Source organism: Mastigoproctus giganteus, chromosome 9 (assembly GCF_048544385.1).
Source record: "Mastigoproctus giganteus isolate SK-2022 chromosome 9, ASM4854438v1, whole genome shotgun sequence".
NCBI classification, from domain to species: Eukaryota; Metazoa; Arthropoda; class Arachnida; order Uropygi; family Thelyphonidae; genus Mastigoproctus; species Mastigoproctus giganteus.
Genome location: NC_143583.1, coordinates 157,858,881 through 157,881,475, shown reverse-complemented (window position 1 = coordinate 157,881,475; position 22,595 = coordinate 157,858,881). Strand labels below are relative to the sequence as shown.

Genomic DNA, 22,595 nt, shown 5'->3' with positions numbered 1-22,595 from the left:
CACAATGACAGATGGAAGTTTGTTCCATTAATTAACCAATTAACCACCCTGGCTAAAGGCAAATTTCCACACATCTACATCTGTCTTCCCTCAATTTGAATTTATGCCCCCTTAGATGTCAGATTAACTAAGGAGATTTGTGGCAGAGAAGAAAAATGTATGAAATGTATGGGATGCACATAAATTATCAGGTGACACAGAAGCCTATGATAGATATAAGCTAGTCTGTAATCAAGTCACAAAGGAAGTTAGGCAAGCAAGGGCAGATTACAAGAAATCTTTGGCAAAGAATGCAAAGAAAAACAGCAAGTACTTCTTTAGTTATATAAACACTAGAAGGGGATGAATCAGTTTGGTCCACTTGATATTGATAGTTCGACTGTTGATGATCCTACTCAGATAGCTGATAATCTGAATTAGTATTTTGCATTTATATTCACACATGAGGAGTTATTAAGGGAAGAAAATTCCAGATGTTTATCAAACTGTAACAGGATGCTAATGATTTTGTAATAACAGAGCAAAGTGGAGGAGAAATCGTTGAAGTTAAACATAAGAAAGGCACCTGTGGTGGATGGGATCTATCCAGTTATATTAAAGGAGGCAGCAAAGGAAGTAAGCAAACCGTTAGCCATAATTATGAGAGCATTCTTGGACTCAGGGGTAGTCCCCCACCGAATGGAGATCTGCAAATGTACCCCAATTCACAAACGGGAAATCTAAGGGTGACACGAGTAATTACAGACCAGTTAGTTTAACTTCTGTTCCGGGGAAAATAATGGAGTCACTGGTTAAAAGTGCATTGCAGGATCATCTGAACAAGACTGTTCAGACTGTTCAATAATTCAGACACAGCATGGGTTTGTTAAGGGAAAGTCTTGTTTGACAAATTTGATTGGATACTATGATGTGATTACAAAGGAACTAGATGATAAAAATAATTTTGATATCATATACTTGGATTTCAGGAAAGCTTTTGATACTGTTGTTCATGGAAGAATACTGTACAGATTTGAGCAGTATGTAGGGGCAAGTTGCTACAATAGATGAAGGGGTAGTTGAGTGGGGGAAGACAGAATTTAATCAATGGATGCTGCTTTTTGTGGACTCATGTTATTAGTGGAGTCCCCAGGGTTTGGAGTTTGGCCCACTGTTGTTTTGTATATTTATTAATGGTATTGATGAAGGCATATCAGGCTTAATGTCCAAGTATGCAGATGATACAAAGGTTGTCAGTGTTGTTAATGACAGTAATGGCAGTGTGCTATTGCAACAGGATCTTGAAAATTTGGGCAGATGGGCTGAGAAGTGGCAACTAAAGTCTAACATTGACAAATGCAAAGTACTGCAGATGGGCAAAAGTAACCCCAGAGAGGGGTTACCATTTCTATTCAGATAGCCAGTTTTTTTTTTTAACAATAGTAAGATACTGTGTTTACTTCTCTCCTTTATCATTATTATTTATGAATTTGACAAAAGATATATTATTTTTGAATGATCACTTCAGTCAAACAGTGTATGAGTATATTTAGAGAATCATAGCCTAAAAAGTTTCTATTTATCCAAATGACAATCAAATTAATAAATAGGAGATTAAGCTTTTAGCAAGGCTGTTCGTTTCAGACTAGTGCAATACCAGTGCAACTTGTTATGCAAACAATTTTTTTTTGCTTTGATCATAAACAACAGTAGAATAAACTCTCTATGGTAAAGAACTCCCAGGCGTTCTCACACATCAATAGCTTTGCATGATGTGTGTTTTAAAGATTAGGTAATTTTTTCTTTATTATTTTGAATAATCAAGGCGAAAATACTAAAGGAGATAAGAGTTAGCAAAATTCAAATTTTGTGCAGTTCACAGTGTGTCAAATTTGAAAAAAAATTATAAAAATCTTTAAAAAACTTGGAAAATAGAAGTAAATAATTTATACAAATAACATGCAGATATATATATATATATATATTTATATATATATGCAGGTTTAAAGTTTTGTGCATGTAACGATTTTTAAAACTGAAAAATGGAAGAAACTAATCATTTTATGTTTTTTTAATTTTCAGCAGATTTTTTTTTTTTTTTGCGTAAAATATACAGCGTTTTAGAATATTTATTTTTATTAAAAATTGGGGGAAAAACATTGCAGTCCACTAAGATAAGATGAAATATTGGTAAACTCTAAAGAGAATTAAAAAAAAAAAAAACACCAAACTTTTTTCCAGAAATCAAAAAGTAAGTTTATGCTTGTCATGTGTAGCACTGCCATTTTTGTAATAATTAGGGTGCCACAACTGCAGGGTTGAAAAAAGGGCCAACATGTATTGGGTAATCAGCTGCCATGCCAAGATAGCCCTTGAAACTTAATACAAGTGCAATGATTCTGCCACTACTATTGAAAGCATTTCCAGAGCCTTACTTTATATACTTCCTTATGTATTCCACTTTTTCCTGGTTCTCTGAAATATGAAATCACTGCCTTTTGAGAGCAGGGAACTAGATCTAAAGAATATAGAAGAAGAGGGTGCCCCAGCCACGTTATTCTTGACCAGAAACTGTTCCACATTCAGAATGTGCATGAAAGGAGAGTATTATTATGATACAAATAACCAATCTTGGGAACATCATGTTTCTGACATTTTCATCACATATCTTGCACTACTAAAATTTGGGCAGATGAAAAATAATAAATAATTAAAATAGATTGGCTTAGTGGAACATATTCTAGATATGTTATACTACTACTACTGATGTCAAAAGAAAAGAAAACAAATATCTGACAATTTCTGGCACAGTGCAACATGGGTGTGTTCCTTCACAGCTGGCTATGCATGATTTTTTCATATTCTAAAAACTACAATTTGCACTGGACGGGCAGAAATTTTGTAAGATTTTGGAGAATGTAAAAAATCATAGGATATGCTAAGGGAATCAAAGAAAAAGCATCACCAAAAATGTTTTCAACAACAGCATAATAATTGCTAGACTCTATATCATCTCAAGGATAATGCCTCAAGGATGATAGTGTGGAAATACCAACAACTTGCAAAAAGTGACAACATTTTGATTACACCTTATACTTTTTAGAAAGAACATTTTTAAGTTAATATACTACAGTTTTCTAAATGAAAATTTACATAGATGTCCTGGTTTTGAAGTTAGAAAATGTATGACCTCAACATTAACGTGCACAGACACTAAATAGGTAACCAAATGATTTAGCAAAGTTGGTTTTCTTAAAGGGTCATTTCATGCTATCCTATTTCTTGGAGAACATTATTTCTGATTGTGAATACTTTGGACTTGTCCCAAATAAAAATACAATTGCAAACATGTCATAAGGTTATGTAATAGTTATGAAATAGTTATGTAATATATAAGTTATAAAAAGCAGTGATGTCTGCATCATTTTAGAGACAGCATCCCAAATCGGTTAGTTTCCTTAAAAGGTTTAAAAAATGTTTTAAATGTTTTTAGTTACCTTTTCCTTTCTCTTAATTCCATATATTTTTTTAGCATTAACTAAAACTGATAAAATTAGTATTATATAATTAATGCAATTTTTAACCATCCTTGTCTTGTTTTCTTTACAGTCACTGATGAAGTGATACGGAAAGTACCATGAAATACATGAGCTTTTTAATTATTCCTAACAAGAAATAAAGACAGACTCTGCACAGAGTAAATGTCAATTCTCAAAATTAAAGTGTTCTTAGTAAACGAGTTCATAAAACAGCAAAATAAAGTTTTAAAGAGACCACTGTATTTTCTTCTTCTTTTTTTTTTTTTTGCACTGCCATTTTAAGATACTCTTTGGTGTATTTTTGGAGCAAAAATTTTTAAATTACCTGAAATTAAACTGTCTTTAATTTCAAGAAAATAAGATTGCATTTTAACATGTTAAAAATGACCATAATGTTAAAAAATAGATTCTTAGGGGCTTCCCTTTTTACCCCCCCCCTGAAAAAGGCACTGTTAAAAAAAGTTATGAGTGCATTTATTAGAGTTGTAAGTGTTGAGACTCACCATGTGTATCTCATGGCTCAATTCAATAAATTTTATATTAACAGACTGCGAGGCACATACATGCTGGGTTATATCCTTATTACCTGCTATGACCACAGAGTAGTTCTACTCTGCGGCCATGATCTTGTCTGAATGTGTTTAATAATTAGTGAATCTAGATATTTCACACTATAAGTGTTCAATTCTGTGGCTTCATTACAAGGATTAACAACCACAGTTACAAAAGCTCAGCAACAGGCCATGCGGGACTTTTGTGTCATCAGTTGGTTCAAATGGTATGAATGTGAAAGAACATTATTTAAGATAATGTTTAGTTCAGCTATTTAAGATGGGTTTAGCCCATGCTGGAAATCTGATATGGATCAACCCACGTATCTGTGAAAAGTTTGACGGAAACTATGTATTAAAAACACTAACAAATTGGTCAAGCACAAGAGTACAGAAATATACATGCTTTGAGTGACTATAGTTCAAGCCCACAACCATTAAATATGGTGATGTTCTTATATCTCTGAATCTCGGTTACTCCTCTGACCTTATGTAGTCATCCTAGACTTTAAAAAGAAAATTTATTTATCAAATTGCAAATTCTGTTGAAACCATTCAATGGCTAAAGTCCCATATAAAATGAAGTTTTTTTTTTTTTTTTTTGGTAGTTGTTGGCGCATCGGCTTCTGTGGCCATAATGTACCTCCCAAGGTTTTTGCAGTACTTTGATCCAAGCCTGAGGCGGGATTCAAACCTGAGGCCTTTGGGTTGCCAGGCAGGCATTTTACCCACCCAGCTAGCCAGGTCGGCAAAACAAAGTGTGATTTGAATTTAATTTTATCAGGATTTTGGCTGGATCAATTAAGAGTAATACAGTGTTGGCTGAGTTGGAATCTAATGAAAACAAACTTCTTAATGCTCAATATTTTTAAACATAATAATCAAGCAAAAACTCTCATTTATAGAAAGCACATACATACATATGGGCAGGTTTTTGCATTTTTATTCACATCACCCATAAAAATTCATATATACTCAGGTTTACAATGCTGTAAAGTACTGTTTCAAAGAAAATACTTAAAAAGTTAACTATAATATTAAATCAATGCCCCCTCTAAGAGAAAATATCTGCCTGAATTACATAATTGAGACAGAATTATAAAATATGAATCAACTACAAAGTCAAATACCAGCACTAGACTCAGTAACATATACCTTCCTTTCCCACTGCCCCTTAGTTGAGAATGCCAAAATCCTGATAAAATTAAATTCAAATTGCAAGTTACTAATACTTAAAGTTTTAGCTATTGAATTATTTCAGGAAAATTCCCCAATTAATTTACCAGCAAAGTCTTTATGGATATGCCAGTTGAACCACATAAAATTTCCAAAACGTGCATGACATATGAATCAGAGGAACTATATTTATCTTAAATAACGTTCTCTTCATGCTCATACAAATTGTACTATTCAAACAAACTGATGCTACTTATGAAAATCTTATGTTAGGATTCTTGGTTCTTTTAAGCTTCCTCGTGTTTTTACATGGTTTTTGTTTTAGCATGATGCAAGAAAGCAAACTTTTTATGTAGCCAAAAATAAATAAAATGATAATACAGAATATTATAATATTCCCTTGCCCACAAGGTAATCATCCAATTTTGCTTTAAACTTTTCCAGACATTCTGTCTCCAGAGAATGGAGGCAATTTATTCCAATGTTGAACAACATGCTGCCTATAGGCAAGCTTCATGAGATCCAATCTTCAGTAATTCTGTGAGATATTATATTTTTGTCCATTAGTTCATGTCTCACCTACAAGGGAGAACAGACTTTCTCATTCATTTTATTCAATTCCTTCGGTGCTTTATACACCTCAATTAGATCTTCCCCTAGTTGTCAAACTTTGCATTTGTCATCAACTGGTTACCTTCACAAACCTCTTTGGAAGTTCTATGTCTTTTTTAAGGTGTAGTCTCCAGATCTAACTATAATAATCCAAATGCATTGTAACCATCACCCTGTACATAGGTATAATGATGTGCTTCTCCCTGCTAGCAAAGGCCCTATAAATAAGACAGATAACAGACAGGACACCATGTGCCTTTCTGGCTTCCTTTATAAGCAAAGCATTATAGCTGAAAAAATTAACTCCCCCCCACAGTTTTTTAACATAAATACACTTTGCTTAGTAAATACAGGGGAACGTCTCTATTATGGACTTCTATTAATGAATTTCTCTATATTACAAATTTTTTCGCAAAACATTACACTTTGAAACGAAATTACATCTAAAATTAACCCCATATAGCAGGGGTGGCAAACAAGTCGTCGCGATGAATTTTAAAAATATATAAAAAATGGATTACTCAAAATCTAAATGTTATTATTATTATTATGCACCCCACTGCATATGCTTATTATAAATCACTTGAACCATGTGACCACTCTTGTCGCCGCAAAGCCGCTAGGCTTGTCTAGTGAAAATTCACATAGTTACACTGTGGAGAGCATAGTGTATGTGTTGATTTCTTATTTAGCTTACTTAATATTAATAACTGGGCAGTACTTATATGTTAATTTAATACCCTTTGATTTAAAATGAATACTACGAAAAAGAATAAAATGTATCATTTTCATCAAGAGTGAGAACTAGAATACTTTTTGTAATGATGAAAGAAAAATGTTGTTGTTTGATTTGCAATGCTTCCGTGGCTATACCCAAAAGAGGAAATTTAGAAAGGCAGTTCAACACAACTCCATGGTAAATAGCAATTGGATTTTCCGCTTAATAGTGACCTTAGAAAAAATTAATTAAAAGAACTTAAATCTAGATTATTCGCACAACAAAATTTCTTCATGACACCTAATTTACAATCTAAAGCAGTAACTATAGCATCATTTAAAGTGAGTCATCTTCTTGCAATGCAAAAAAAATACAAACCATTTTCTGATGGTCAATTCATCAAAGACGCATTTTTGGAAATAACAGATCATCTTTTTGAAAATTTTAAAAACAAAAATGAAATTAAAAGTGCTCTTCAAGATCTGCAATTATCTCGAAATACTGTGATGTGACACATCCAAAAAAATGAGTGAAAATGTGAGCGAACAAATTACATACTCATATTGCTAATTGCATGTCCTTTTCTTGACAACTGGATGAATCTGCAGACATCAGTGATACAAGCTCAATTGCTCATTTTTATTCTTATGGTTTTCGATAATTCTGCCACTAGAGAAGAACTGTGGGTATGGTTTCATTAAAGAAAGAACTAGAGGTCTTGATATATTTAATGCATTCAAAAATTTTAATGAAAAAATTAAATTACCACTATTTAAGCTCGTATCAATAACAACATTTCATTTTGACCTCCATTATGAAATCCACTACCTGGGCCTCAGCCCATCCGTGGCTAGCTCATCAATGGGAATTTTGTCTAAACTGTGAAATCACTTTATTAATCAAATTAAATTAAACGGCGAACGAATTAACAATTCCGAACATAAAATAACGTTTGGCAACTTAGCCTCGTGCCAGAAAAAACAATCTTTAGAATTTTTATTTTATTTCTCAATTGTCTTAATTGCCCGAGTTTCCATCCCCGCCGCTAGGAGGCGTGCCACCACTATCTAGCAGCAATCTTCTTCTTTTAAATACGCTATTAATATAAACATTAAAATAACAAAATAAACGTCTATCATTGAACAAAACATAGAGGACCTCTTTCTCCAGAATTCCAACTGATAGTTCCAAAGTATTTCTCAAATCAACATAACATGTTCAGACGTTTCACTTTCACCACATGAGCACAAGCCAGTATTATGCAATCCAAGTTGATAAAGTCGCAAAGCCAGTCCATGTCCAGTAATTACAAACGTGGCTTGCAGACCAAATTGCATCCAACTCTTCTTCTTAAAGTCAACAATATCGACCTTTGGCAAGAACATATAAGTCTGCCAACCTTTATCTGAAATACCCCAATGTTCTTGCCATCTAATTTTAATTTCATCCATGAACCTTTTCTTTTCTATCTTTAGGTCTCCACTAGAATATACTTTGTTGACATCTGGACAAGTGCTCATGCCACATATAGTCTTTCTTATATTTTGTTTTATTAAGTATGAAAGCCCTGCTAACAAAACTTCATAATATGCAGGCATTTTGCCGGCAATTACTTGCAAAGCGTCAGAGGAGACCGTCCGACATGCCCTCGTGATTCCTAACAGAGCAAACCTCTGAGCTTGTACTAAATACTTTTGAATTATTACATTACCAATTTTGTGTACCCAAGCTCCGGCACCGTAATTTATAATAGGTACGAATAAACAATCGTACATCAAATTCAAGGCTCTACCCTTGATTCCCCAGTCTTTTCTTATTACTCTTCGGAGCTTGGCATACAACACACTAATTTTTTCTTTAAGATATTTCACATGTTCGGTAAAGAATAATCGCTCTTCTAATTTTAATCCCAGATATTTTACCACTAGGGCATATCTTACAGGTCTCCCCATCAACCTCACACTTGGTGGTCTATTCATACTCAACTTTCCTTTCATTAACATCTGAACTGTCTTGTCTTTAGAAATCTGTAGACTATGTTTTATTGTCCAATCTTCTAATTGCTTTAATGCCTCATTGGCTTTACCTTCAATCACTGAACGAGCATTTCCTTCCACAACAATTACCAAATCATCGGCATACGCTATTTTCCCGATATCAGAATCCACATTCAAATATTCATCAAACACCATGTTCCAAGCATAAGGACCAATAACCGAGCCTTGAGGACATCCTGTAGTTATGGTTTTGACAACCTGACCATATATATTCTTTACAATTACCTCCATATCAGAGAAGTAATCTCTAAAAACATTTAAACTAGTGTTATTTATTTCACCAATTCTGGAGAGGACGCTATCCCAGTGAAGATAGTCAAAAGCGCCTTTAAAATCTATAAATATTGCTAAAACATATCTTTCTTCGCTTCTTTCAACCACCCACATCATATGGCAAATCACATCTTCAGCAGATAAGCCTTTCTTGTACCCATATTGGCAACAAGACAATAATTCATTATATTTCGGCTTCATCATTAGACGATTCATACATATTCTTTCATAAGTTTTTCCAATCACAGAAAGAAGCGCTATCGGCCAGTATGACCCTGATTCATTCAACATCCGATCGACTCCTTTTATCAATAAAACTAACCGTGCCTTCTTCCACTCAGCCGGGAAAACACCCTCATCCAAACACCTATTATACAAATTAAGATACAACTCAGGCGCCATTCCATATGTCCTTTTCATCACAGACACCTCAACTTTATCAAGGCCCGGTGATCGGCCATCTCGTGCCTGGTCCGTGGCTTGATCAACTTCCCATTTTTCAATATTCTCTTCTTTAACCAAACTTCCTTGTTCCTGATATCGCCCTGAAACTTCTTCACCATCATCTGGAAAGAGATCCTCTAAGACCTTTCCAACTGAGTCTTCCCAGGTTAAGGTTTGTTCCTGATTACTCCCGATAGTACACATTATATCCGACATGTTTTTCTTATTAGTTACAATTCTAAAAATCGATTTCCAGGGATCTCTGGTGCCTTGCTCGCTCACGTATCTCTTCCACATTTCTTGCTTAGTTCTGCTGAGAGTTCTCACATAGTCTTTTCTCATAGCTTGATACCTTTCTTTATAAATCTCACTTAGTTCTCTGTTTCCATTCCTTCTTGACTCTTGAAATTTCTTTCTACACAAAATAACAACAGATGGAGCTAAACATTGTGCCAAAAGGATGATGAATTCCCAGATTTTTTTTGAGTTACCACTGTATCATCCACCAACAAGTGTTAGCCAGCAAAAGATTAAATACTAAAAGTATTATGGACATAGCTTTCAAAATCGTGAATTCCATCACAGGACAATCTCTTCAAAGGAGACTTTTCAAAATGCAACTCGATGAAAATGAACCAGATCTGATATTACACACAGATGTGAGGTGGCTCAGTCGGAGTCGGTTTCTACAGAAATTTTGAAATTTGTTGAATGAAATAAAAAAATTTGTTGATCGAAAGAGATGATTATCAGTAGTTACAAAATACGGAGTGGTTATGTGATCTGGCTTTTTTAGCAGATTTTACCAGTAAATTGAGTGATCTGAATTTGGAATTACAAGGGAAAAATAAAAATGTGGGTGATACGATTTGTAGTATTTCTGCATATAAATATCAATTTTTGGCAAAGGCTAAGAATCTCAAAGAAAAAAAAAATTCGATCATTTTGCAAATATGTAAGATCATTTGCAAAAATATCCTGTTTTTTGATTTAATAATGAGAAATGTTTCTGAAATTAAGAAAGTTGTCGATGATTTTGAAACCAGATTCGGTGATTTTAAGACAATTGAAGACATTGTTTAATATATTTCTTATCCGGTTAATGTACATTTAATGTAAATTGCAGAAAAAAAAATTGCTGAGATTTTTCACATGGAGAAAATATTACTTGAAAATGAAATTATTACATTTCGAAACGATATCTTTCTAAAAGCCAGATCACCAGAAAAAGACTTTTAGAAATATGTTTGCCGAGAAAAGTACCCAAATGCAAAAAAAAATGCAGTGAACTTTTAAATTCCTGTTTTGGTTCCACATATCTATGTGAATCGGCCTTTTCGTATTTGAAACTAACAAAGACGAAGGATTAGTAGTAGTAGTAGTAGTAGTAGTAGTGGCACATGATGCAAGAAAGCAAGTGTAGGAGCTTATGCAGCATCAGCCAAAAAAAAAAAAAAAAAATCACACCATTCCCTCCAAATGCCTGTCCAGTTCCTCCTTAAATTTATTTAACCTATCAAACTTCCACAACGACAGATGGAAGTTTGTTCCAGCAATTAACCACCCGCTGGCTAAAGGCAAATTTCCGCACATCTATTCTACATCTGTCCTTTCTTAATTTGAACTTATGTCCCCGTAGGTTGGTAATCTGAACAAGTGGAAGGATCCCATCAGAATTCAGCGTGCTCAACCCATTCAAGGCCTTATAGACCTCAATCAGATCACCGCGCAGGTGCCTAGTCTCCAGCCACTGCAATTTGCAGAACTTAAGCCTCTCTTGGTAAGAGAATCCCTTCATTCCCCTCACCAATCTTGTTGCCCTTCTCTGTACACGCTCAAGCAAATCTACATCCTTCCTAAAATGAGGCCTCCAGACCTGTACGCAGTACTCAAGGCGTGGCCTGACCATTGCCTTATACAGAGGGACAATCACCTCCTTTTCCCTGCTAGCAAAATTCCTATATATCATTGACAAAACCCCATGACCCGCCCTAGCAGCCTGTCTGCACTGCTCAGAAAACTTCATATCTGACTGCACAATTACTCCCAGGTCTTTTTCATTTTCTACCACCTTAAGTGTAGTACCACACAGTTGGTACGTTTCTCTGGGGTTACTTCTACCCATATGCAGTACTTTGCATTTGTCAAGGTTGAACTTCAGTTGCCACTTCTTAGCCCATCTGCCCAAATTATCTAGATCCTGTTGCAGTAGCACACTGCCATTACTGTCATTAACAACCCTGCCAACCTTTGTGTCATCTGCAAACTTCGACATTAAGCCTGATATACCTTCATCAATATCATTGATAAATACACAAAACAACAGTGGACCCAACACCGAACCCTGTGGGAGTCCACTAATAACATTAGTCCACGAAGAGCAACACCCATTGATTACCACCCTCTGTCTTCTCCCACTTAACCATCCTTTTATCCATTGTAGCAACTTACCCTTAATACCATTCTGCTCCAATTTGTACAGTAGTCTTCCATGCACAACAGTGTCAAAAGCTTTCCTGAAATCCAAGTATATGATATCAAAATTATTTTTTGCATCCAGTTCCTTTGTGACCACATCATAATAACCAATCAAATTTGTCAGACAAGACTTTCCCTTAACAAACCCATGCAGTGTTTGAATTATTGCTGCAGTCTTGTCTAGATGATCCTGCAATGCATCTTTAACCAGCGACTCCATTATTTTACCCGGAACAGAAGTTAAACTAACTGGTCTGTAATTACTCGTGTCACCCTTCGATCCACCTTTGTGAATTGGGGACACATTTGCACATCTCCAGTCCGTGGGAACCTCCCCTGAGTCCAAGGATGCTCTCATAATTATGGCTAAGGGTTTGCTTAGTTGCTTTGCCGCCTCCTTTAAAATAACTGGATAGATCCCATCCACCCATCCCATTTGGAGGGAGTGGTAATCAATGGGTGCTGCTCTTCGTGGACTAATGTTATTAGTGGAGTCCCACAGGGTTCGGTGTTGGGTCCACTGTTGTTTTGTGTATTTATCAATGATATTGATGAAGGTATATCAGGCTTAATGTCGAAGTTTGCAGATGACACAAAGGTTGGCAGGGTTGTTAATGACAGTAATGGCAGTGTGCTACTGCAACAGGATCTAGATAATTTGGGCAGATGGACTAAGAAGTGGCAACTGAAGTTCAACCTTGACAAATGCAAAGTACTGCATATGGGTAGAAGTAACTCCAGAGAAACGTACCAACTGTGTGGTACTACACTTAAGGTGGTAGAAAATGAAAAAGACCTGGGAGTAATTGTGCAGTCAGATATGAAGTTTTCTGAGCAGTGCAGACAGGCTGCTAGGGCGGGTCATGGGGTTTTGTCAATGATATATAGGAATTTTGCTAGCAGGGAAAAGGAGGTGATTGTCCCTCTGTATAAGGCAATGGTCAGGCCACGCCTTGAGTACTGCGTACAGGTCTGGAGGCCTCATTTTAGGAAGGATGTAGATTTGCTTGAGCATGTACAGAGAAGAGCAACACGATTGGTGAGGGGAATGAAAGGATTCTCTTACCAAGAGAGGCTTAAGTTCTGCAAATTGCAGTGGCTGGAGACTAGGCACCTGTGCGGTGATCTGATTGAGGTCTATAAGGCCTTGAATGGGTTGAGCACGCTGAATTCTGATGGGATCCTTCCACTTGTTCAGATTACCAACCTACGGGGACATAAGTTCAAATTAAGAAAGGACAGATGTAGAATAGATGTGCGGAAATTTGCCTTTAGCCAGCGGGTGGTTAATTGCTGGAACAAACTTCCATCTGTTGTTGTGGAAGTTGATAGGTTAAATAAATTTAAGGAGGAACTGGACAGGCATTTGGAGGGAATGGTGTGATTTTTTTTTTTTTTTTTTTTTGGCTGATGCTGCATAAGCTCCTACACTTGCTTTCTTGCATCATGTGCCATTACTACTACTACTACTACTACCCCAGGTGCCTTTCTTATGTTTAACTTCAACAATTTCTCCTCCACTTTGCTCTCAGTTATTACAAAATCATTACTCTACTCTTACGAACTTGCATACAGAAGATTATTTACGGTTGGCCTTATCACAGTATATCCCCGATTTTGAAAGCTTGGCAGATGACACGAAGACACAAATATCACATAAATTAAAAATTTAAATACGTATGAATTTAAAATAAGAATTCTGAATTGTATTTAATTTTAAAATTTATAAACATTTTTCAATGTGTTGATTAACTTTTTTAACCATGTGCAATGAAATTTTTCAGATGGTAGATCGCGGCACATTTTGAAGAAAAAAAGTAGATCGCATCACAAATTAAGTTGGCCACCCCTGCTGTATAGCAAAGCGTTAGACTCTCTATAAATAATTTTTAAGTTAAGTTCATTTTTAATTTTACAGTTATGAACTATATTTTTGGAATTTTTTACCAACCAACAGAGTGGAGGCTATTTACTGATTCATCAAAGCAAAGCCCCAAAGTTCTCCTTCATAATGGAAACTAGTATGGACCCATTCCTGTAGCTCATTTAGTTTAAAGTACTTCACATAAAAGTATTAAAAACTTTATATAAAAGAATGCAAGGCATTTTTACATAAAAACGTCTTGCATTCTGACACCAGGTTCAAAAGAAAATTAAAGACAAGACACTAGTAGATTGAAACAAGGTACTGTTACCTCCTCTGCATATAGAGCTAGGTTTGAGGAAACAGTTCATTCAAACTGAATAAACAGAGAAATTGTTTCAAGTATATCTGCACTACATTCCCACCACTTACATAAAAAAAAAATCCAAACAAATTTTTTTGGACCTCAAATGAGTAAGCTTCTACTAGACTATCTAAAGAATCCATGAAACAAACTGAAAGAGAAGCTTGGACTAGCTTTAAAAATGCAGTACTCAATTTTTTTGTGAAACAAACACCCAAATTATGAGATGATCGTGAATAACATGCTGGAAAAGTTCCAAAAAGTAGGCTGCTGAAATATGAACGTTAATGTACACTTGCATTAGCAGAGGCATATGATGCAAGAAAGCAAGCTTATACATCATAAGCAAAAAAAAAAAAAAAATCCCATTTCCCACATCTATTCACTCTAAAAGTTTATCCAGTTCTTCCTTGAATTTATTTAAACTATCACCTTCCACAACAACAGGTGGAAGTTTGTTCCAGCAATTAACTACTACCTTTTGGCTAAAGGCAAATTTCCACGCATCTATTCTGCAACTATCTTTCCTCAATTTGAATTTATACCCCTTCAGGTTCGTAATCTGAGCAAGAGGAAGAATCCCATCAGCATTGATCCTCCACAACCCATTCAAGACCTTATATACCTCAAATCAGATCACCTTGCAGGTGCCTAGTTCCAGATACTACAATTTGCAGAACTTAAGCCTTTCTTGGTAAGAGGATCCCTTCATTCCCCTCACCAATCTTGTTGCCCTTCTTACATGCTCAAGCAAATCCACATAGGTCTCCAGACCTGTATGCAGTACTCAAGGCGTGGCCTGACCATTGCCTTGTACAGAGGGACAATCACCTCCTTTTCCCTGCTAGCAAAATTCCTATATATCATTGACAAAACCCCATGACCTGCCCTGGCAGCCTGTCTGCATTGCTCAGAAAACTTCATATCTGACTGCACAATTACCCCCAGGTCTTTTTCATTCTCTACCACCTTGAGTGTAGTACCACAGAGTTTGTACGTTTCTCTGAAGTTACTTCTATCCATATGCAGTATTTTGCAATTGTCAATGTTAAACTTCAGTTGGCACTTCTCAAGCTCATCTGCCCAACTTTTCTAGATCCTGTTGCAGTAGCGTACTGTCATTATTGTCATTAACAACCCTGCCAACATTTATATCATCTGCATACTTTTTCAAAATGGTTATGTGAAGAGACATGACCAATGCATTCATACAGCCAGCAGTTCTACACAGCCAAAAGTCCACACTTAAGAGGGGAAAAAAAAATCACATACAACTATTGTTTAGTTTCATTTTTGTTTCAAATAAAATCAGTTTACATTCATTGTAGAAATAAAGCAATGGTGGTTTATATAAACTGAAGTTGGAATAACTTTACAATTGAGTAAAATGCACTTCATTAAGCAAACTGAGTTAACTGACCAGCCAAATATAAAATTAAACCACTACTGATTATTGGATTTAAAGATCTATAGAGGCTAATAACGAATAAAATTTTTTTCCCCAAAATGTATGATAAATATATACATCTCACCTCTGGTTTACATTTCACTCCTTCTTCTTCAGCGACATGGGTTAGCCGATTAATCAGTATTTCCTGAGACAAAAGCTTGAAGCGGAATTTTGAACAGCGGGATGTCAAAGGCTCGATGATTCTATAAATTAACATGCATTAAATGAGGTGCTAAAAGTTCTTCCAAACAGATAATAAAAGCACACACATGCACACACCATTCCTTTAAAACAGAATAAAAACAAAAAAGCCCTGAAAAGCAGAATTCTACACTAATATAATTACATACCTGCTAACATAATTACAGATAAGACAAAAACGTGTGGATTTTGATTCCTTTTCCATTGTTCTTCTTAAAGCTGCCTATGAAAGCAAAAAAAAAAAAATGTATATTTGTGTAAGAGTGAATGACGTTAAGTAGAATATACTCTTAATACTATTACTACAAATTGTCAGCCAATTCCATACTACAAATTAGTCTGACAATGCCAATCAACAACAACAACCAATCTCAAAACACATCATGTTTCTAAACAATGCTACTCAGAGACCAAACGTTTCCCCCATGTTCTACTGGCAGTTCACTATAAATAAGTATTAGTAAAAATTCAGATCTGCAAGGCTCAATAACTTTTATGATTTTTCAATATATTAAAAAAAAGAGTAAGAGATTACCTCTGTTTTTTTTTTGTTTTGTTATTTGGTTTTTAGGAGCATTAGCAACTAAGGCCATATTGCTCCTGTGATATGCGGTGGTCATTTCCTGATCTTTCCGCATCCTCCGTATTTGGTGGTCACGGGCTCGAACCCGGTCTAATCAAGAAGCGTTTGCTACACACTGCTGCTCCTGCCCACCTGGCTATGGAGACACCGAGAGATTACCTCAATCGTTTTTGTAGAATGCTTCCAGTCAATGCTCTCCAAATGTAACTAAAATAAGATGAAAAACGGACAAAAAATGATTTAATGAATTCCTTCGCTCATAGAGATACGACTGATTCGACATGCAATGGAATCAAAAGCAGAGAGAACCCAACCCCGAAACACATCAAACCACTACAGCAAGACCATGAGTGTGAGACGGCATTGTGTCAGAATAAATAATTAAAATCGGAAAAACTGCTTCCAATAATAAATAATTAAAATCACTATTAAAAATAAAAATAAAATCACTATTAAAAATAAAAATAAAATCACTATTAAAAAGATTAAAATCACAATTACAATTTGGATGAACATTCAAATTAAACAAAATCCACAGCTGTTTCCCTTCCTTAAGCAGACAACACTTTTCGGCTGATCGCTGTGTTCACAGGATGGGAATATTGCGGTGTGTGTGCGTGCGCGTGTGTGTGTGTGCGCTTGACTCTTAAATGGAGAGATTATATGTATTGATGCATGAGGAAAAAAGACCAGAAATCCAAATTTAGATAAGGACGTCGTCGCACATTGATAGAATTTTCATGTAGTTTCATTTCAAGTGTTTCAGTGATCAATAATTTTATGTAATTATGTTGTATGTTTAAAATTTCTGCTTCATTGAATAGGAATACGTGACCTTCATTGACGGCATGAAAGGCCAATTCCGACGCAGTTGCACGCACGGAAGCAGCATGTTGCTTGACACGTAAATCTAAAGTACAGCGAGTGGACCCCTCGTACAATGAATCACACTGACTGTACAAAATCTTGTGTACAAGATCATTTACCTGTGCCGAGTAAGAAGGAAGAACTGTACGATTTTTTAATATATTAAAAAAAGAGTAAGAGATTACCTCTGTGTTTTTTTTGGTTGTTATTTGGTTTTGGTTTTTTTTTGTTTTGTTATTTAGTTTTTTTTTTTGTTTTGTTATTTGGTTTTCTCCATAGGCCTGGCTATAATTTTGAATTCTGTATTTCTAGAGTTTATTGAGTTGCTTTTACCATTGTTTGATGTATCTTATGGAAATAAGTGTTTTTTATTGGTCTTCTTATTAATAGGTATTGTATTTGCTGTCTTATTTTTAGCCTGTAATCTGGTTTGAATTATAACGGAGAGAGGATAGCCTCTATTTAAAAACCTGTTGGTTAGTGTATCAATTTTTAAGTGTAAGGTAAGTTCAGAAGTGGAATATTTGTAAGTGTTGAAAAACTGGTTAAATATTATGGATCTCTTATAAGTGAATGGATGATAACTCTAATGCAGGTACATCCCTGAATTGGTGGGTTTTCAGTAAACGCTAAATTGTATTTTTTGCATATCTCGAATAAGAGAGAAATTTAAGAAATTTAGGGCTCTTGATTCTATATGTTCTTCCTCCAATGTAAAATGTAGTCTTGTGTGAATATTGTTGAATACCTATAAAATGTCCTGAGTGGTGTAAATGTATGTGCTCAATATTAGCAAGATAGATTTCTGCTATAAGACTGCTCAAGTTCAAACCTATCGGTAAACCGAAAACCTGTTTGTATATAGTGTCTTTAAACGCGAAATAGTTAGCTTCAAGAAGCTTGATTAATTTAAAAATTTCTATTTTGGTAATTTAGTGTGATTTACTGCAATAGTATCTTTATTTAACAGTTCTCAAGAGTGATTATTTCTATGGCTCAATTAAAAGAGCTGAAAGAAAGCGAGGACTTATAATATTCCTGTACTTTTTGGACAGCTTAAACTTCACAAACCCGGTTTTCCCATGCGCCCAATGTATCATGCAAAAATTCACCATTTTCACACAGCTGCACACTTACATAACATAATAAACCATTTAGACAGTTGATAAAATTTGGCATAAAAAACGATGACACTATTTAATAGTATTAAAGATATTAAGCTTGCCATTAATGATAAATTCTTTTCATTAGATGTTACTTCCTTGTACACCAATGTAAATGTAGACTATGCACTCTATGTAGTTTGGGAACTGTTAAATAAATATACCTCCAAAAGCTCCTATCTGCAATCCTTTCACCTTCATCCCCTGCCCCTGAAGTCACAAAAGCATGGGGAATGAAATCAGTATCTATAAGAAGTAATGTGCCTCCCAAGCAAGACAAACCAGTCTTAGAAAAGAGATCTTGTTCACCCAAGCAGATTGGAATCGTGATGCAGTTATTAGCTCTAACCCTAATACACTGGGTGTTAAAATCGTACAACGTACGGTAAGGAGGCCTAGGCCCTCCAGCATTTTTATAAGTCGACTATGCCCGGAAAGAACTGTGGAACAAGTTGAAACCCTTCTGAAGCAGCTCGACATACCTGGTATCCCCCCCCCCCCCCATCAAGATCTACACCAGGCATCCATCCTATGCCTCTTTCCGGATCAAGATCAAAGATCCTAATATAGAAAGATATCTGGCCTGCAGATCTCCATATTCAATGGAGAGCTGCATGGTGATTCTATCATTCGGCGACCATAATGCGCAACCAGCGGTACATGCAATCTTGCCGACCGGGCTAACCGGGTGGGTAAAGTGCCTGCCTGGCATCCCAAAGGTCGTGGGTTCGAATCCCGCCTCGGGCTTGGATCAAAGTACTACAAAAAACCTTGGGAGGTGCACTATGGCCACAGAAGCCAATGCGCCAACAACTACAAAAAAAAAAAAAAAAACATGCAATCTTGAGACCAAAGGTGGGCAGTGTGACTCTCTCTCTGCATAGCTACGCAGCAAACCAGACTGTCCCTTTCAACTTGATGAAAGAAGAGCAGCCAACACGCCGACTAAATCCAGCAATCTCATCAAGTCTGATATCCAGATACAAGTACACATTACTAGTAGGTCGGGTCCTAGGGCACACCCTGCTCAAGAGGAATTCACCTCCAATCAGCCACCCTCCTCAGGGAAGGGAACCCTAGAAACCTAATCCAGATCAAGCCCGCCAATGATAAACATGTGAAAAGCTTCATGCAGAACATCTGGAGCCTGAAGAACAAGCTCAGTGCCCTGACTGATATGCTTCTAAGTGCAGATTACAACTTTGTTATCCTTATTGAAACCTGGCTTTGTGATGACTTGGACATATCGCCTTTAACCACCAACATCAGATATCAGTCTATTCTGGCAAACAGGAGAGATAGGAAAGGAGGTGGAGTCTTAATCTGCCAAAGGCAACAGCTACCTTTTATCAAATCTTGGGTATACCCTGGTAGCGATTTTCAGGCTGTTCTGGGCTGCTATCTAGTTGGACTCCAGTTGCTAGTATGTGCAGTTTACTTACCCCTACCCATTGCAGATCAATGCATTACTAATTTTTCTGCTTGGCTCCTCTATCAAGTGCAAAGAGAAAGTAATAATTCTTGGTGACTTCAACCTGTCCCTGCCAGCTGCATCGAAGCTCCTTGATCAGTTAATTTCGGATCTGTCGAATCTCAACATCCATTGCATCTATGTCCCCCCCTTCTCTCATAGAGACGCCATTACACAGAATCTTTTCCAACCATGGGAGTGTTCAAGCGGTAATTAGTTCTAATTCGGTGTTTCCCTCCGACCACAGGCCAACTGAAGCTTCTCTCATTCTTGTGTTGAAAGAGTGCTATAACCAACTGAGCCAATCCAACCCGATTGAAAAGATCAGGAAAGCTGTTCATGATCCAAAATACCTAAAAATTGAAACAGCAAAGGATCGCTTTAGGCTCTATCCTTGATGAACTCTCAGTGAAATCGATATAGAGGAAGCTGCATTTTGGCTTCAGAGATGGTTGTCTTTCATTGCTAGAGTGGCCATGTCGAGAGTTTGTGTCATCTGCCCACACTCGAAGCCATGGTGGTCCAGCATCCTAATGCACCAATTTAAGGAAAAACAACAACTACATGCTCAATTCAAAAGATTATCCTAAGAAAGATTATACTCAGAGTACTCAATAGCCAGAAGCAGCTTCCAGAAATCTAAGAAGCAGGCTATCAACTCGTTCATGGAGAAGAGGATAGCCTGTGGCCAGCGATCCTGGTCGACCAATCACACCCAGTCAGCAGAATCGTTAGACTAGGCCAAATGGTGCAATCATGTAACCCGGTTCTTCAAATAGACAGTGTAACTGTGGACTTCCCAAGGAACAGTGCTCACTAATGTGACGCTTGGCAAAGAAGAGCTAATCAAGGCCTATCAAATGCCCTGTCCAATAAGAAAATGATGGGAAGTGACTCCATTCCCACCTTTTGCCTTAAAGTCGCCTCCTACTTCATCAGCGATGAGCTGACAAAGTTGTTTAACAGAATTTTAAAACAGGGAGTCATCCCAAGCATTTGGCTGAATTATACAATCATCCCAGTTCCAAATGTGCAAAATCCGATCTAAAAGGCTGATTATAGGCCTATTTCAATCTCTTCCCCTTTTCTCAAATGCCAAGAAGTGAATGTTTAAAGTGGTTGCCAATCAGATCCTTCCAGAGACCTCAGCATACACATTATGCACTCTCACAAAGATCACCAATAACATGCATAGAGGCTCTGAATTTGAAAACCCTTCAAGCCTGGGAGTAAGGCTATGTTCTTCGTATTGGAGGGCGCTGACTCTCTTTAAAAATCACAGCTGTGAATTACAGGCTACAAAAAAGCGATACGTGTTTCCATTTTTATTTATCTAATTGTTATTTTATATTGTACTTTATACGTAGTCTTATAGTTATTGTTATGCTGGTTATTTTTATTTTTAATTTAGATAAAGAGTTTTTGTAGATTACTACTTAATATATGTAAAACCGTTATTTTGTTGACTCTTGCAGCCATTGCTTTTGTATAGAGTAGTAGGGAATACAAATTTTTAATTGTGGTAACTAGGCGGCTCTAACGTATAATTATATAGCATAATATGCATCACTGCATTTAGGATTCTATTAGATAGCTTAGTATTGACAATTAATTAATTAAATTTATTGATCTTATTAATTTAAAATATCATGCCCCAGACTAGAGCAGCAAAGCAACGGGCACAAAGCGGCAGGAGTGCTGTGACTCGGGGGAGAACTGAGGTGGGCAATTCTCCAATGCATCACAGCCTAAAAAAATGTGCAACTTGTGAAATGTTTGCCGAACTCTCTGGAACAGAACATGATCTAGCCAAGGAGGATGTCTTTGTGTGTGCAGAGAGTGTCTAGAAATTAGGCATCGACTCAGCATTCTACTGGGCATCTATGACAGTTTGAGGTGCAGGGTAGATGCCCTCGAAGAAATTAATATGAGGGGCCTGTCAAGCTTTCAGCTGCCCAACTCAACGCCGGGGCTCACTCCTGGGCAGAGGCAACACAGTGGCTATCTCCAAGGCAGAATGCCCTGGTCCCAAAGGAACTAGTTATTGTTGGTGACTCTATTGTCAGAGAGATGGAGAATATATTGTGTAAAAAGGATAGATGGAATAGGACCAGGGTACGTCTGCCAGGGGCAAAAGTTGATGACGTTGTAAAGCATATATCATCTTTTAAGGGCACAAAAGGTGATATTGTTGTACACATTGGTTTTTTTGATTGATTTGATTTGGTAGTTGTTGGCGCATCGGCTTCTGTGGCCATATTGCACCTCCCAAGGTTTTTGCAGTACTTTGATCCAAGCCCGAGGCGGGAATCGAACCCGCGACCTTTGGGTTGCCGGGCAGGTACTTTACCCACTCGGCTAGCCCGGTCGGCTGTACACATTGGTACCAATGACATTAAGAGTAGGAGATATGCAGATTTACTTAACAAGTACAGGTCAATGTTGCAAAAAAGTCGTGAGTCAGGGTTAAATTTTAAAGTGTCTGTAATTCTGCCCAGACACGATAGGAGGGAATACATGATTAGAGCCTTGTCAATCAATTCGGCCCTGGAAGGAATGTGCAAGGCTCAAGGGTTAGAATTTTTTTCAGCGTTGTCTGTGCTTGTTAACAGGAGAGACTGCTTCTACAGGGATGGGATACACTTAAATAGAAAGGGTGCAAGAATATTTGCTGATGCTATCGAGGCAGTGTTAGGTGGGTCGGTAAACTGTTAGCTTGGGAGGGGGTGTATTCACAGACTAAAAAGTTAAAAGTAGCCGCAGGCAGAGGTGAAGGCGATTCTTGCACAACTTCTATTAGAATAA

The 22,595-nt window shown here is 36.7% G+C and overlaps 1 protein-coding gene across 3 annotated transcripts in view; it reads right to left on the bottom strand.

Moving 5' to 3' along the window:
* The window catches only part of LOC150080840 (replication factor C subunit 4), a 190,867-nt gene that overhangs the window by 63,735 nt on the left and 104,537 nt on the right, over positions 1-22,595 (bottom strand). For all 3 annotated transcript variants that reach the window (XM_090382140.1, XM_090382141.1, XM_090382142.1), the window contains exons 7-8: positions 15,856-15,929; positions 15,588-15,708 (exon numbers count right to left, since the gene is read on the bottom strand). In XM_090382140.1, coding sequence (XP_090238266.1) covers positions 15,588-15,708; positions 15,856-15,929 — 195 coding nt within the window. The remainder of the gene's footprint in view (positions 1-15,587; positions 15,709-15,855; positions 15,930-22,595) is intronic.